The sequence below is a fragment of the Cucumis sativus genome, chromosome 2, assembly GCF_000004075.3.
Source record: "Cucumis sativus cultivar 9930 chromosome 2, Cucumber_9930_V3, whole genome shotgun sequence".
Taxonomy (NCBI): domain Eukaryota; kingdom Viridiplantae; phylum Streptophyta; class Magnoliopsida; order Cucurbitales; family Cucurbitaceae; genus Cucumis; species Cucumis sativus.
The window spans coordinates 19,056,660-19,072,547 of NC_026656.2; the positions used below are offsets into that span (position 1 = coordinate 19,056,660).

A 15,888-nucleotide genomic window follows, 5' to 3' on the forward strand; every position below is an offset into this window, starting at 1 on the left:
CTTTTCTAAAAAAAATTTAAACAACCTTTTAAATATATTTTAATCGACTTTCATAAAAATTGTTTAAATAAAATATATATTTTTTAAAAGTAAGACGGACTCTTATCTATTGATAATATCTATATATTTGAATCAAGTGAACTATCATCCAATTGAAATAGTTGGTAGCATTAGAAAAAACGATTATATATAATAAATTTTCACCCACCATGAACGTGGTTCTCCAATCTCGAAGCACTATTTGCATATCATAAGAAAGTGACGTTGTGTTTTAAATAACTTGGAAAAAATGAAGTCACTATTGCATGAAGTGTATTTTCTTTTTATTTTTCTAATTATTATCTCATCTTATAAATTTTGGACATCAAATTTAAATTATCAATTATATAAATAATTAAAAGATAATAATAAACTAACAATGTGAACTTGAATATAACTCAATTGGTTAAGACATATATCTTTGACTAAGAGGTCAGTTTGAATTTTCTCACTCTTATTTATAATTAAAAAGAAAAGTAATAATAAATACGTGCATAAATAAGTGTTATTTATTCAAATATTTATAATAATAATATTTTATTGGTTAATTATTCTAATTGTAAAAGTAAAAACCATATTTAAATTATCTTTGCTAATTGACCCAATTATATGAATTTACGGGTTGAAATTAATGGGCTTGACGTCTAGCCTTTTGGTGAAGAAAACGGAAACGGAGTTTTAAATTTGAATGGGCCAAGAGTCCAATAAGTGTAGGGCCTCAGCCCATCACTGGAGTCCATTTTGACTTCAAGTGAGACAGAATTATGGAAAACCTATGTTCTTGATGATTTTTCAGTTTCTTTTGCTCATTTTTTATTGAAGTTTCTAATTGAATTTTTGGATCTCAAAATTCGGTTTTAAATTTGATTTCAATTCAATCACAGTTTCAAAATATTACAACGTAAGATTGAGTTTCCTTTCGGTTTGGTTCATAAGTTAAAAAACTGTTTACACACTTATTTTTAAAAACAACCCTTGATTAGCTCACTTTCAATCTAGTTTTCAAATATTTACCATTAACAACCAAACATAAATTTTATTTTGTTTTTAGTTTCTACTATATTAGATTCTATTTTCTAATCACAAATCAAATGAACCTAAATGACTAACAAAAATAGTGTTTCTATCTCGTATTTGTACGAATTTATTTTATTTTAGTTTCATTTATTAATTATTTTCTATTTTATAAAATACCTTTAGATTGTAAAAGATATATAATACACATAATGTAGATAAGTGCCGACTCAGCATCTCGTAGTTTTATCCATGGTGGATTGCAATCATGAGAAGATGTCTACATTATCTAACAAAGGGTTGGAGTCCAATCCAAGATTCAAAATCAAAATTCAATAACTCTTCTTTCTCACATATCTCCACGTGTGAAACTTCTTTCAAAACATTCCTTCATGCATATCTTTTCTAATTGTAACTTTACAACTAAAGTTAATTTCACAAACTTACAAAATTCCAAGAAATGACTTTATCTTTCTTATGTTTAGATTTAAAGTAGTTAGTTAATATGGATTAGGTAATAAATAATATGATTTCAGTTTTTGGTAATAATGAATTGAAATTGAGAAAAGGAAAAAAATGGAAAGATAAAGAGTAGCCGAAAAGTGAGGGGAAGGTTGGTGAGGACAAAGCAGAGTACGTCTTTCTTATCTATTGCGAGACCCTCTTCTATATCTATTTCCAATTTTCTTGTTCTTTTCCCTACGCTTTTATGATTTATCCCCCCAAGGACCCTTTTGTGTTCCTTCCCCACTTTCCCCACTTTCCCCACTTTTTTTTTTCTTTTCAATTCCCCATTTATACTTATTTTTTCACACACACACACATATATATATATATCAAACATACTAAAATACAATTTAGAGTGAGAAATTAGTTGAATTTATGTTACCCATATTTTCGTATTTAGGATAACATTATTTTTTTAATTTCTTACTCTATAATCTATATTCGCTCTTTTAAATTTTGGGTACAAATTACAAAGATTACTCTTTTTTTTTTCTAGGGAGTTATAATGATTACTTTGAATTACTACATTTCAAGTTCCAAGTATAATATTCCTGTAGAGAAAGAATATAAAAGAAATGGATAAACTTTTTTATAAGCTAACTAACATTTTATTCTGTATAATTTTTTTTAAAAAATTATTGTAAATAGTAAGTGGAATTAATTTAACACTGTTGTATCGTTAAAATTTATCTTATTTTGTAATATTTAAAAATATCAATAATGTTTTTTCTTTTTAAACAATTATTTATCATAAAAATAAGAGATTAAAAGAAAAGGAAATATTTATATGTATCTAATAGTTGTATGCTTTTAATCAAGAGATTACTCAAACTTCCCGAAAAAGACTAAAAAATGAAAATATGTTTTAAAAATTAATACGACGTTTATGCGTAATAATTAATAAATATTGAATTCTAAAACCAATGTATTAGATATAGAAAGAGATAATGTGTTTAATTAAATTGTTTTTGTCTTATGTAGGGTCATGCATGTATGTTTATATTCAAAGAAAATGGATAATAATTACAAAAGTGAATTAATGGAATGTAATTGCAAATTAAAGTCATAACAAAACAAAAAAAATAAACAATAATGATAATAATAAAAGTTCATGAACACAAAAAGATTAATTGTATTATACCTTCAAAGAACTTCAAAAATTGTTTCCCTTCTTTTTGGAGTTCTCTTCGATTCACTTTGCGGTGATCATAAATTTTGTCCTTTGTATTCATGAAGGATAATATCCTCGTGACAATTATTTATTAATTGTTATCCAAATACAATCATTTCACATCTTGTAAATAATATTAATAAAAAAATTACATCAAATAAAAAAATTATTTTAAAAAATAGCTCATACGTTTGTATGGAAAATATAATAAAATTAATAATATTAGACGATAATATTATATTAATATCCGTTTTAATATCACAATTTCTTTGACTATTTTTACAAAAATTTATAAATAATATTCAATATAACTATAAATATATATAGTTTGGGTCCAAAGATTAAATTCAAAACCTTAAAAGTTTAGGTTTTCGTTCGATAATAATTTAATTTTTTATTTTTTTTTTATTTTCAAAATACATTTAAAATGTTTAAACCAATAGTAAAAAAGTATATGGAAAAGTAGTTTTTATATATACTTAACTTTTAAAATAAAAATAAATACAAAAAATAATTATCAAACAAAGCGATAATAATCAAAAAATATATAAATATCAAAATCGACCAAATTATTAATTCAATAAAATATTTAAATATAACAAAGGTAGATAACAAAACAGTGAAGTTTGGACTTTAGAATGTAAATTTCATATAAACGACTAAATTAGAGCATGCATCAGTTCCAAAATCTTCATTAGACAATAAACTTAATATCAATCAAATTCTATAATCTTTATGTGTAAATTAAAACATCTTTAAAATATTTAGTTAGAGTGAATATGATTTAGTAAAAGTTTATAGACACATTTGAAAAGAAAAAATGAAAAATTATTCCAAATGAATAAAGTTTTACATAAAATGATTCGACATCCATAATCACAATTTTTTTTGTTTTGTTATCAATTTGACACGTATTTTAATATTTATAATCTTGATTACATACCACCCTCCATACATTCAAAAGTTTACAAGAAATACACTTAAAAAGCTAATTTGAACACATTTTCAATTAGTAGTGATTGACTCTTCAAAAATTGTGCTACTTTAATATTGTTACCATTACCTGTTCAATGTTTTTGGGATAGAAAGTCTAAATACACTGACAGAACAAAAGGAAAACGAGAAAAAAAAATGGAGAATGCAATCTGGAATTTTGGTAATCCTAAAATGCAGCCATGTGTGTACAGATACACAATCCCAGAAGGACCTTCTCATCCTATGGACACGATTTCTTATGTTCTTCTTGCCAAGTATCATCTTTTCTTCTCTTCAAGCCACGTTTCATTCCCTTAATTCCCCCAATTCTAAATTCTCTTCCATTTTTAATACCCCCCCTCAATGTAATTCCCAATAATAATCCCAAATTTTTTTTGAAAAAAAATGTTGAAATCTTGCTCATCCAACAACAAGAACAACAAAAAGGCATCCTCAAGAAAGGGTTGTATGAGAGGAAAAGGAGGCCCTGAAAATGCTTTATGTACTTATAAAGGTGTTCGTCAAAGAACTTGGGGCAAATGGGTTGCTGAAATTCGAGAACCAAATCGTGGTGCTCGTCTTTGGCTTGGTACTTTTGATACTTCCCATGATGCTGCTTTAGCTTATGACAATGCTGCTCGTCGTCTTTATGGCTCTGATGCTAAACTCAATCTCCCTCTAATTTCTTCTTCTATTTCTGTTTCTGTGTCTTCTTCTTCTTCTACTACTACTTCTGATAATAATAATAACAATAGTGTTGTTGCTACTGCTAATACTTATAATAATGATGTCAATCCTACGGTGGAAGATGTTGCTTCTTCTTCCTCTCTTTCTAATAACAAGAGATTTAGGGAGGATGAAGATCAGGAACAAATTGGAGGGCTTTGGAGAGCTATGAGTATTAGTTTAGATGATTCCATTTGGGTTGAAGCAGCCATGTCTTTGGATTTTCCACTTCTTATGGAACAACAAACCTTCTTTTCTCCTAATTTGGTTGATACTAATCCAAATGCTGGATTGGATTCTTCACTCCAATGGTATTAAATTTGTAATTCTAGTGTTGTATTATATTGTTGTAGTTTTCTCTAGTGGGGTTGTATTATATTATATTATATAGGGTTTTTTAGAGGTCTCTCCTTCTTCTATTCTTGTTAGTTTGGGGCGTTGTTTGGATTGATAATAATTATCTTGTAAATAAATACATAAAATTATTGTGTTTGATGTACACAACATATTGTCAGCTTTTGGGTATTTGTTTTTTTAATGTTACAAAGACTGATTGATGTCATAATAGAACATACAAAAGTTGATTGTATATTGCAAATGGGGTTTCTGATAACTGATTCTTTTCTTTCAGTATCAGACTTTTCAGTTCTGTTTTTATTTGGTTCTGTAATTTATTTGTACTTTCTCCCAATCAGATGGAGGGGGAAAAAAAAAGAAAAAAAAGAGGAGAATCTGCCAAATGGACACCATCCTAAATCACATCCCCAAAGGAACTTAATTACTTAGATAAACAAACGAAGCTCATGATTACAGCAAATTCAGCCATAAAAAAGCTCAATCCTACTCCCTTTTTTATTTTTTTTACACATCATCAATGAAAAAGCTAAAGATTGTTTCAGGCAGCTGCTGATGAAAGGTGAGTCATTATGGAAGATTGTGGCAATTTAGTTGATATCCATTCTCGGTTATGCAGCCACAAAGAATCAGTTTCTACAGCATATTCGTCTTGGTTCCTATGCCAAGCAAAGTAGGCATGAGTTCTGTTCTTTATGTCTAATGTGCCATGTCCAAAGCTGGCTTCACGATAAGCCGAGTATTTTGGCTGTGGTTTAGTCATTCTAGCACAGTTGAAAAGGCATAGTTAATTTCGGAAAAGAATAGAGTATTGTTTAAAAGAGAGTTTTTAGGGGTTTCAATGGGCTTACTCAGTTACTAATCCTTCAGAGTTTCCGCCATCTCCAATGGTTATATAAACTGGAGCATTTATATTACGAACTGGAGAACATAACCCATTTACAAGATTGTATTCGATGTTTGATATTCGTTCCTGTTATGCAAATCAAAATATTCATATGAATGGTTACTTAACCTTAACAAAGGATTCACTTCATTTTCCATCAAGAAGAAATAGTTGTACGATTTTGGAAGGGAAAGAAATGATAATGAGCAAAAGGAACTTACAGATCGTTCGTAGGCATGAACATGACCGGCGAAGACTACATCAACTTTATATTTGACGAACCACGGCTCGAAGGCCACTCTCATGCTTTCTCCTTCCATGTAATGGTGGATATAACTGCTGTACATTGGAGTATGCATGAGAACTATGAGCCATGGTGTCTCGTCCCTGTTTACCTTCAGCAGCTCATTAGCTAGCCATTTATATTGAGGGCTGCTTTTCACTGCCAGAAGTTGCCAGAACCACAAGTTTGAGCTTATTCATCATAAGCATACAAGAAATTTAGTCATAAGGTATTGCCTCACGATATACAAAGGAGATGGTTATGATATATATAACAGATCTCCACCATTCAATTCAGGTATAAAATCAATATAAACTATGACACGCAAAACCAAACCAATAGAAACAATATAAACAGAATTACAAGATAAACCATATAAACAGAATTGAGTAGGATATTTGAGATTTGAGATATTCGATGTTTTCCTAATTCATTCACCAAGAGCACTGCTTTTCCGTTCCTCTCTTGTAGCTAAGGGCTAATGTACCCTTAAATACTATTGTCCAATAGTATTCCAATCAAACACTTACTTTGGGAGATGGGAGACGACGTGAACATAGTTAATGAAATAAATTTAGAATGCTAATTATCTTGGATACAAGATGAAGAGGATACAAAGTACGTACCAAATGATGAGTAAGAGGACAAGACGATTATATGAGCTGAAGCTCTTTTAATGGAGTACCAAAGGTGAGAGGAGCCAGCTGATGAATTGTGTGGGACATGGTAACGATGAAAATAAGGCTTAAATGGTTCACTTTCACCCTGAAATATGGTTATCCAAAAATGCTATTCATACCATGCTCTAAAGGTTTAAACCAATCAAATCAACAATAACAAAAAGAAAAAAAGGAAGTATACAATTTCAGGAACATAATCAAGTTCATGGTTCCCTGCAGTCCAAATCCAAGGTTGATAAGCAGCACTTCTTTCCACAAACCTCCCCCATGTGTCCCATCTAGTGTTATCATGGAATGGATAACGGTCTGCATAAGATAAATCCCCAAGGAACAACACGGTCTGTCCTTTAGTTGGGTTCAATTCATAGTGTGTAAGTGTTCTATTAGAATCGTATGTTTGACCAAGATCCCCTGCTCAAGATAAATGAAAAAAGGATCAAAGTTCATATCCAAACCCATGTTTAAGAAACTTATATCCTATGAAAAGCAATATGAAGGTTGTTACCTATAAGACCAAAAGTATAAGGCACATCAGGGCCAACTTTAGGAGGGGTTGTAAACCAAAACCTTCTTGATAGACTTCCAAATCCAATCACGTAGAAGTATTTAGTATCATACTGAAACAAACCAGGTATTGTTTCTCAAATTTAGGGTTGAAGTTAAGAATGTAAAAGAAAGCTAATCAATTATAGAGCACAAACCTCTAAGTTTTCAATGGTGCAGTGGTGAATGTAACCAGATGTATAGTTGAAATACTTGTAGGAAGTAAAATAACCTTCAGCATGATTTCTAATGCCACTGTTTTCAGCCCAATAAACTACTCTGTTTGAACCTGGTTTATCTGGTGTAACCCAAGAGATTATCACACTCTTTCCCTCAGAATCCCCCTGTGTTATATGAACCTTCGATCAACATGAAAAGAAAACCATCAATCTCTGCTCAGAATATCACTTTTTCCAAGTTCACTAAGATCATAAATGGTAATACTTTGTCCCGAACCTCGCGACTTTTCAAATCACAACGTATTTCTAATGAATTTCGATATTTTTTAATAAAGATCATACACAGTTCTTATACTTTCAAATATCCAATTTCAACGTTATGCATAAGACATCATTTTGTTGTTTGAATTCAATTAACCAATCATAACTGTAAAGTTATATAAGTAAACTTTTTAACTTTACTACATCTTCCTTTACTTCATAATAGCTTTCAAGCTTGCTATCAACCAATTTCTGCTCATATTAAAAGAAAATAAATCCATCTTTTCAAATTATAACGAACGTGTACTTTTAAATATCCAATTTTAACGATTTGCATAAGGCACGGATTCAGTTGTTTGAATTCAATTAATTGATCATAATTAAGACTCTATATGAATAAAATTATCAACTTTCATTTTTTCGGCACCTTAAAAAATAATTTAATTTAGTCGTTCGTCACAAAACTTTATAGTTCCATACTAACGACGTTACAAGTAAACTAAAATCACCATTAATGAATCCTTCAATATCAGTCAGTAACGATGAAGAATTATATCAAAATAACACAAAGAAAGAATCACTCTAATAATCACAGATAAAGCTCAAGTTACATGAAATGCAATATGAAAAGCCTCAGAAGAACAAGAATCACCTGTTGGGGGGCATTTTTACCAGGAGGAGGCCTAAAGACATCGCTATCAAGCGGCATATCCAACGAAGCGTCATCATCCCGAACAAAGCCACTCGTAATTCCACCATTACAAACACCCAAATCACAGAGCACAAAAGCAAAAACTAAAAGAACAGAAAAACCAAGACGAAACGCGGGAACTCCCATGGTTTCGAAAAATCGATCTTGTGGGTGATGGGAAATGGGATTCAGCAAATGGGTTTATGTAATGGAGTGAGATAATGGATCTGGGTGTGATGAAATTGCAAAATTACACGTGAAGGAATGGGAATGCTTTGGCTGATTCGATGATATGCAGAGTAAAGGGGATCAGGGAGAGAGAAGCCATGTGGGAAGATACGGTTGCGGGAGAGAAATTTCAAGTGAATGGATCATTGTCATTTCATTGTGACAGTTGGGTATGGTAGAACAGCTGAATGCAAACTTTGAAGAACATCGAAAATTGTTCCATATCTTGATGGAAGGGAATATGCACTTGTTAAAAGAATATGCGCCTTCCTTTAGTAATTACATGTTGTAGAATAATGACTAAATTGTAAGTGGATTTATTGAGATACAATACAAATCACGTCACCTTAACATTTTGTAAGTTTAGACTTTCACGTCACCTTGACATTTTGTAAGTTTAGACCTTTCACCTTTCAAATTAAAAACAGTTGCAAATTTAGCAATTATAATTAAAATAATTAAGCATATACCAACATTTTTAAAAAAATTCAAATATAGTAAAATTTGTCAAATTTTATCAACGATACAAGTCTATCAGTGATATTTTTGCTATATTTGTAATTCTTTTAAAATTTTACTGTATCTTTAATTATTATTGTTGAAATAGTTATCAATTGCAATTTTCCTTGAAAGTATTCATAAACTTGTGGTCATGGCCCAAATTTTAATATTTGAATATTTTTAGCTGTGTTTATTATATAGTGACTTTGCTCTATAAAATTTTTGAATTTGTCACTGTTTGTACTTCATATTAATTATTATCTCAAAAAATATTTATAAAATATTATTGTTTATCTATTATGAAAATAATATATTAGTATCTTTATCATATCATGATAAACACAAAATAGTAGTCTACTTTAGTTTTGATTTATCATAACTATATTTATAAATATTTTCATAAATTTTTTTTTAAAAAATAATGTACCTTCGATACATATAAATACGAAATTTAAAAGTAAAATATAATAACGTTATTTTTACAAAAATAACAATAAATTTATGATAATAGGATCTATATTACTACATTTTTAAAATTATAAAAATAACAAATTTAAAAATGAATAGCCCTTTAATAACTCTCTCACAAATTTAATTACTTGTCATGTTTGTAATATGAAAAAAATAGATGCTATTAACGGCTTTTTTTTATATAATTTTTTTTTGTCATTGGCTACAATTTTCCATTATTTTATATCTTTATTAATTTTAAATAGTTTCTTAAAATCAATAATAAATAAGTTCTACAGATAAAGTATTAAATATCATCTCAAAACAAATAAATAATAGTAATAATACATAGTAAGAATTTGAATGTGTTTAATTTGATGTTTATTAATTCAAACAATAAACATGTTCTTCAACTATAAACAAAAACTATTAAATATTATTCCAAAAGTTTGGATGGTTTGGTCTTCACTCTATAATTACCTAACTAAAAGATAATAATAATAAATGAGGTTTTAATTGTGTTATTTTTTATGTTTATTGATTTAAACAACATGTTCTTCAACCACATTCATAAATTCAAGTATAAGTTAGTGGATAAGATATTAAATATAATCTCAATGATTTATAATTCACTTTTGTTATCTTTTGAATCTAAAAAAAAAAAAAATACTATAATAACTACTAAAATTTTGAATTTATTATATATTTTGATTTTTCCTACATAAAATTATAAAGTGGGTGACATAGATCCAAAACTTAGTAGAAATGTCAAATATGTCCAAAGTTCTTTCACTTAGAAAACCATTTCATTTTTTGAACCAATTCTACTACTTCCCTCTCCTATATACATATATATATTGATATTGTTGTTATTCATTTTCTTTTAATATCTTAAAACTAAACAAAAACAGTGTTTAAAAATTGATTAAAAATTAAAATGTTTATTTTTAATAAATAGAGTAAACTACACTAATAAATAAATTAGGGACAAATTTCTAAATTGATAATATCAAACACAACTCTATAACTTAATGAGTAAATAATCAAAACATTCATTCAACAACAAAAAGGCATATTTTATATATAATGGCGGTTTTGGACTCTGTGGCCCCACAACAGCTTTAAAATGACATTCATACCCCCGGCCTTACCATCTACTCTTTTTCTTTTTTTTCCTTAATTTTGAAACACAAAAAATATTTTATAAAAAAAACTCTCCTAATTAAGTAAAGTAAGCGTGCGAATATTCAACCAAGAAGTAAAAAAAGAAAAATAAATAAACAAACACACTGAACTGAACTGAATTTTTGACATATGTAGGGAGGACACGTGTCTCGAGTGAGTCAAAAGTTGAGTGTTTCATTCAAAGCAAGTCAAACATTTTCCGCCGTAGGATGGAGTAGTGGCTGGGTAATGGACGGTTTGATCTGGCCACTTATTCTGCTGCTACCATGGTCCGGTGCGGTCTGGATCATTGATCTTTCCAATAGGATTTTCTTTTCTTCGCTCTTTCCCCACAGCACAAGGTACAATCCCGTTATAATAAGCACCGCCCCTATGATCCTGTACATCCAACCCCACGCTTAATCAATGTGTCTCCCCAATACTTTTCTTACAAATATATGTATATATATATATAGATAGTGGACTATCTTATCAAAGATAAAAATGGATAATTCTTGTGTCCAAACATCTCTGTTGAAGGAAAGTCTAAATGGGTCCTATCAATATTTATGATTAAATAAGAGTCGTGTCGTTGGAGTTTGTTTATTCGTCGTCTAAAATAATAAATACAAAGTTAGGATAATAACAAAACTTAACTAAACTATAATTCAGTATCCCAATTTTCAACTCTATCTTAATTAATTCACAAAATTGAGTCTCTCAGTTTCTTAATTTCGTGTCAAATTAGTCTTTAAATCATAAATTATATTCAAAGTTTATTATTCTATTAAAATTTTAATTTGAACGTATATTAAAAGCTTAGTAAAAAGAAAAATGAAAGTGCGTACATATAATTAAAAAAAACAAGAAAATATATAGTTTAGAAAAGGGGTGGATTCCATGAGATCCGATTAAGGGTGAAGATTGAATGAAAAAGAGAGAGATCAGGACGTACCCTCCCAAGTAGAACTCCTCGCCCAAAGCGAAGGAAGCCATGAGAGCAACAACGAAGGTCTGAACAGGTTGGTAGACAGCAACGAAGACAGGGCCACCTCTGTCAATGCACCATATCTGTACAGCAAATGCTATCCCCGAAGCCACCACCCCCTTCATCATCCACATTCATTTCATTTTAAATTTGAACAAAATCCCACCAACCAATAAAACTCAATCTATATAATTCTTGTTTTTTTAATTATAAAACTAAACCTTTAGTTTCACACCCCTACACAATATTTAATTAGTTTGTGAAACACTTTAGTCTAATAGTAAGAACTTAAATCTTTATTACTTTATATAAACAATTTTTATTTTTAACCAGTTTTTATAAATATATATATATTACTCTAAATTTGGACTACGACTTTCTTTACTAATAGGTAAATCATAATATAGGTTTTAGTTATTAAACTTTGAGATGTGGATTTATACCCTTCAATTCCAAACCTAATTATTTTTCTTTTGTCTAATAAATCTCTAACAAAATTGAAATATTTTAGATATAAAATTTAATTTTCAATTTTATATTTTAACCCTAAAAATTATTGGAAAATTCTTAATTAAATATAAACACTAATAAGTAAACAAAAGTAGTTTTCCAAAAGTAAGTTTTTGAAATTTGTCTTGTAAATTTAGTTAGGAAATTAATATGAAAACCATAGGGGTCTAAATTTATAATCATTAAATTCAAAGGACCAAAAATGAAGGTTAAAAAAAAAGCATTTCAACTCACAGCATAAACAATGCTAAAGGCTTCAGCGCCGGAGTGAAAGAGCCAAGCCTGAGCGTCGCGCTCGAAGGCGACGGCGATGATGAGGAATTGGATGAGGCCAAAGAAGCAAGTGAAGGAGGTGACGGAGAGGCGAGCCGGATACTTTTTCAGCACCGGTGCTTGAAGAACTAGCCACGCCGACCACGACAAACAGTGGCCGATCAAGTACACGCACCCTAACGTCCAGCTTTTCCCCTTTGCGTCGCCTAGCGACGGGAACATTCCCGGCCCTTGCAGCGTCATTGCCGCCGTCGTCTCTGCCATACCCTGCAACGTCACCGTCGTTGTTGAGGGGCTGTAGATGGTGGGCCCTTTGTATAATGTGATCACCGTCGCTCCGGCCACGCAACATATTGTACCCATCACCTTTGCTATCCCATCTTTCCGGTTCAGTCGTACTTGCTCAATTCTGATGTGAAAGGGGGAAGAAATTAGAATTAATTAATGTTGTTAATTTTAAGATTAAACTAAACAAAATCTTCTTAATTTTACGTCACTGAGCAATTTAAAGCTTATTAAATTACAATATTTTATTATACTTTCATTTGACGTAAATTTAATATTGCCTTTCACTTCACTTGTGAGCTAACTCATGTTTGGAGCACAGCAGAAACAAGTTAATACATTGTGAAGTTATAGTAATTTTTTTCCTCTATATGATTAATGATTTAATATGATATCAAAATTAAATTAGTCGAATTGTTTTGGTATCAATTTCTTCAAAATTAATATTGATCATGGATTACAAGTTTTCAAAACCACATATGAAAAAGGTGTTGAATTATTGATATATTAACCCTTCCCATCTAGTTTTAATTAGAATTTAGTTGTGATTTAACCCTTATTTTAAAGTTCCTTAATAAATAAGAAATTTAAAGGCTGGATTTGGCCACTCAAACAAAAAATATGCATAATAATGAGCTAATAATTAGCTGCATTTTATGTATAAATTTAATTAATTTTACCCATAATAATATTTAGGTATTTGGAAAATTATCTTCCAAAGATTATTCTATAAACTGAAAAAATAACTAGAGATTGAGATGATGGGCATGCAGTATTGTATAACTTAGGGATCTAAAATTTGTTAATATTATTATTACCTGAGAAGTGCAGCCATGAGGAAAGTAATGGCAGGGACAGAATTTTGAATACAAGAAGCAAAGGTTGGGGAAGTATTATCCAAACCCAGCAAGTAAAACCCTTGATTGGCTGTAATTCTGCCCACATTAAGTAAAAACATTAATCAATTTAATTAACTCCAGAAAATTAAAAGAAAAACTGTTGTAACAAAAGTTCAGTATTCTTTTAATTTTAATTTTAGTACCCAACGAGAGCCAGCAGGAAGAACTGAAGGACAAAGTTGAGAGTGAGAGCAGGTCTATCCTTCCTGTTCGCACCAAAAAGCAAATTCACATATCGTAATAATCGTTATAAATTTAAATTATGTTAATACTTCTATAATTATATTGTTGATGATCACAAGCCATATATTGTATTGATAGTCTCTCTATTGGAATTTTGAATTAAACAACTTTTGATTTTGAGTTGTTGTCGACCCACCATGATATTTCAGGTCACAACTTTCTTCCAAAACCCTACTCTAAGTGTAGTTTTTAACAAAATGTTGGGTGTTTGCTATCACAATTTTTTAAATGAAAGACACACAAAACAAGATATTTTTTATAGTCACGGGTATAAAATTAACATTCATGTTTATAAGCTTACTTTTCGATGAAATATGCAAAGGGAAGGAGGAGGAGCAAAGCGATGACATTTCGGTAAACAGGGAAGACGAGTTTACTAATGCCCATGTTGAGGGCAGCTCTAGAGACGACATGGAAACCGGCATAGCCGAATTGCAAGGCCAACATGGCGGCATGGAGTTGGAACCTCTCAGGGATAGAGCACGACATTCTCTTGTCGGAGGCAGAGCCCGAGTCCGCCATTGATGGCGAGGTTAAAGAGAAGGGAAGAAGAAAGAAGAAGAGGGTAAAGTGGTGGTGATGGTTTAGGGAGAAGAAGGGGAGATTGAAGAGGTATAAATAATAATATGGGTAGAGGAAATTAGAATTTGGGAGGGGTCCCATTTGGGGAATAAAAAAGATGATGGGGCCTTTTAATACTGTTTGTAAGGTTGAATTTTGTTTTGGGGTTGTCTCCCACATTCTAATGAACTCTAACATTATGCTCTCCTTTATTTATTTTATGTTTATCAGCTTCGAAAAGACAACCTCCCATGGCAATCTACAGTGCTCTCCTAGGACATCATATCATCATATTCTCTCTCTCTCTCTCTCTCTCTCTCTCTCTCTCTCTCTTTTTAAAGTTCAATAGTTGTAGAGATAAAAATATATCTAATTCTATAAGACAATTTGGTGTATTATATACTAATTAAGGTATGTTGAATCCACCAAAGAAATTCACAAATAAATACACTATTTCTTTTACTCCCTATCTCTTTTAATTCCTTAAAATTGAATATAACCTAAAAATCAATAAAGTATGTTTGAATTTGTCATGAGGTTAAGAATATCATATCGAAAAAATCAAAAGACTAATACTTAATTTTACTTAATTTATGATGGAATAACCTCGTATTATTTAATTGACTTTTAAAAGCTAAAAATATTTTCTCAAGCACTTTCGTAAATTAAAAATAGGTTTAAAATATTAGTTGTACTCTACTGTGGTAATGGGGAAAGCAAAAAATGTCTTACTACACATACACTTTTTTTAATAAGAATGAACAATGAAGGTTGTTTTCAATTGTACCAAAATGAATAAAAGAATTTACATGTATGGTAAAATATGTAGACACTAAAATAAACTATTATTATATTTATCAATCACAATGTTGACATATAGACATTAATATATGTTTATTGCTATAAAATTTTATTATTTCTGTGTAAATATTTTGTAAATTGTTTTTATTTAAAACAATTTCAATAATAATAATAAAAAGAGTGTGTTGTGTGACAAACTAAAAAGTAATAATAAAATAAAATAAAAAAGGAGTAAAATATAGAGATCGAATAGAGCTGTGCGCACGAGCGGTGGTGGTGGGCAATCCCATGCATGCCCTTAGTAAACCCCTTTCTCCCCAACACATTCAAAATAAATAATTCTTTTCCAATAATTCTAATAGTTTTTAATGTGCAGTTATAAACTTTGGTCTCTCTTTTATTTTTGGTGTATTTTCTATTACATTTCTATATGATTTTAGCTCTGACATTCAAAAGAATAAATCATTTCTTTTTTAAAAAAATGTTAAATTTAATCTAAATTTATAACATTTTTAATTCACTTTATGATCAAATTTAATCACTCTCTTTAAAAAATTATAATAGATATTCACTTTATAAAGAAAAATAAAAGATATTAACCAACTGAGCATGGTTAGCACTAACTAACTATAGAAAATGGGCACTTTCACCAAACAATAATCCTCATTTCAAGGAA

The 15,888-nt window shown here is 29.9% G+C and overlaps 3 protein-coding genes across 3 annotated transcripts; 1 reads left to right on the plus strand and 2 right to left on the minus strand.

The window, feature by feature from the left end:
• The first annotated feature begins 3,812 nt into the window (after positions 1–3,812).
• LOC101213875 (dehydration-responsive element-binding protein 2D) lies at positions 3,813–5,145 on the plus strand. Its single transcript, XM_011651341.2, has one exon. It carries the CDS (start codon positions 4,112–4,114, stop codon positions 4,748–4,750), a length of 639 nt encoding a protein of 212 aa, XP_011649643.1. The 5' UTR covers positions 3,813–4,111; the 3' UTR covers positions 4,751–5,145.
• A 30-nt stretch (positions 5,146–5,175) lies between these two features.
• On the minus strand, positions 5,176–8,811 carry LOC101210805 (purple acid phosphatase 2). The gene is made up of 8 exons (XM_004152622.3): positions 8,271–8,811; positions 7,337–7,537; positions 7,141–7,252; positions 6,817–7,046; positions 6,582–6,720; positions 5,894–6,114; positions 5,638–5,759; positions 5,176–5,550 (listed from the first exon to the last, which is right to left on the minus strand). The coding sequence occupies exons 1-8, from the start codon at positions 8,454–8,456 to the stop codon at positions 5,328–5,330; spliced, it is 1,434 nt and encodes a 477-aa protein (XP_004152670.1). The 5' UTR covers positions 8,457–8,811; the 3' UTR covers positions 5,176–5,327.
• Positions 8,812–10,539: 1,728 nt separating this feature from the next.
• On the minus strand, positions 10,540–14,455 carry LOC101210562 (protein WALLS ARE THIN 1). Its single transcript, XM_004152621.3, has 6 exons — positions 14,152–14,455; positions 13,751–13,813; positions 13,527–13,643; positions 12,385–12,832; positions 11,608–11,759; positions 10,540–11,051 (listed from the first exon to the last, which is right to left on the minus strand). The coding sequence occupies exons 1-6, from the start codon at positions 14,370–14,372 to the stop codon at positions 10,862–10,864; spliced, it is 1,191 nt and encodes a 396-aa protein (XP_004152669.1). The 5' UTR covers positions 14,373–14,455; the 3' UTR covers positions 10,540–10,861.
• Positions 14,456–15,888: the final 1,433 nt, after the last annotated feature.

What these genes read in the sequence shown, in the direction of transcription:
- LOC101213875 (XM_011651341.2), top strand. Translation starts at nt 4,112, where the DNA reads ATGTTGAAATCTTGCTCATCCAACAACAAGAACAACAAAAAGGCATCC.
- LOC101210805 (XM_004152622.3), bottom strand. Translation starts at nt 8,456, where the DNA reads ATGGGAGTTCCCGCGTTTCGTCTTGGTTTTTCTGTTCTTTTAGTTTTT. An exon ending in GTAAAAATGCCCCCCAACAG is followed by an intron (nt 7,538 to 8,270) that starts GTGATTCTTGTT and finishes TGTTGATCGAAG; the next exon opens with GTTCATATAACACAGGGGGA. An exon ending in GTCCTCTTACTCATCATTTG is followed by an intron (nt 6,115 to 6,581) that starts GTACGTACTTTG and finishes AACTTCTGGCAG; the next exon opens with TGAAAAGCAGCCCTCAATAT.
- LOC101210562 (XM_004152621.3), bottom strand. Translation starts at nt 14,372, where the DNA reads ATGGCGGACTCGGGCTCTGCCTCCGACAAGAGAATGTCGTGCTCTATC. An exon ending in CCTTTAGCATTGTTTATGCT is followed by an intron (nt 11,760 to 12,384) that starts GTGAGTTGAAAT and finishes TGGATGATGAAG; the next exon opens with GGGGTGGTGGCTTCGGGGAT. An exon ending in GAGGAGTTCTACTTGGGAGG is followed by an intron (nt 11,052 to 11,607) that starts GTACGTCCTGAT and finishes TTGGATGTACAG; the next exon opens with GATCATAGGGGCGGTGCTTA.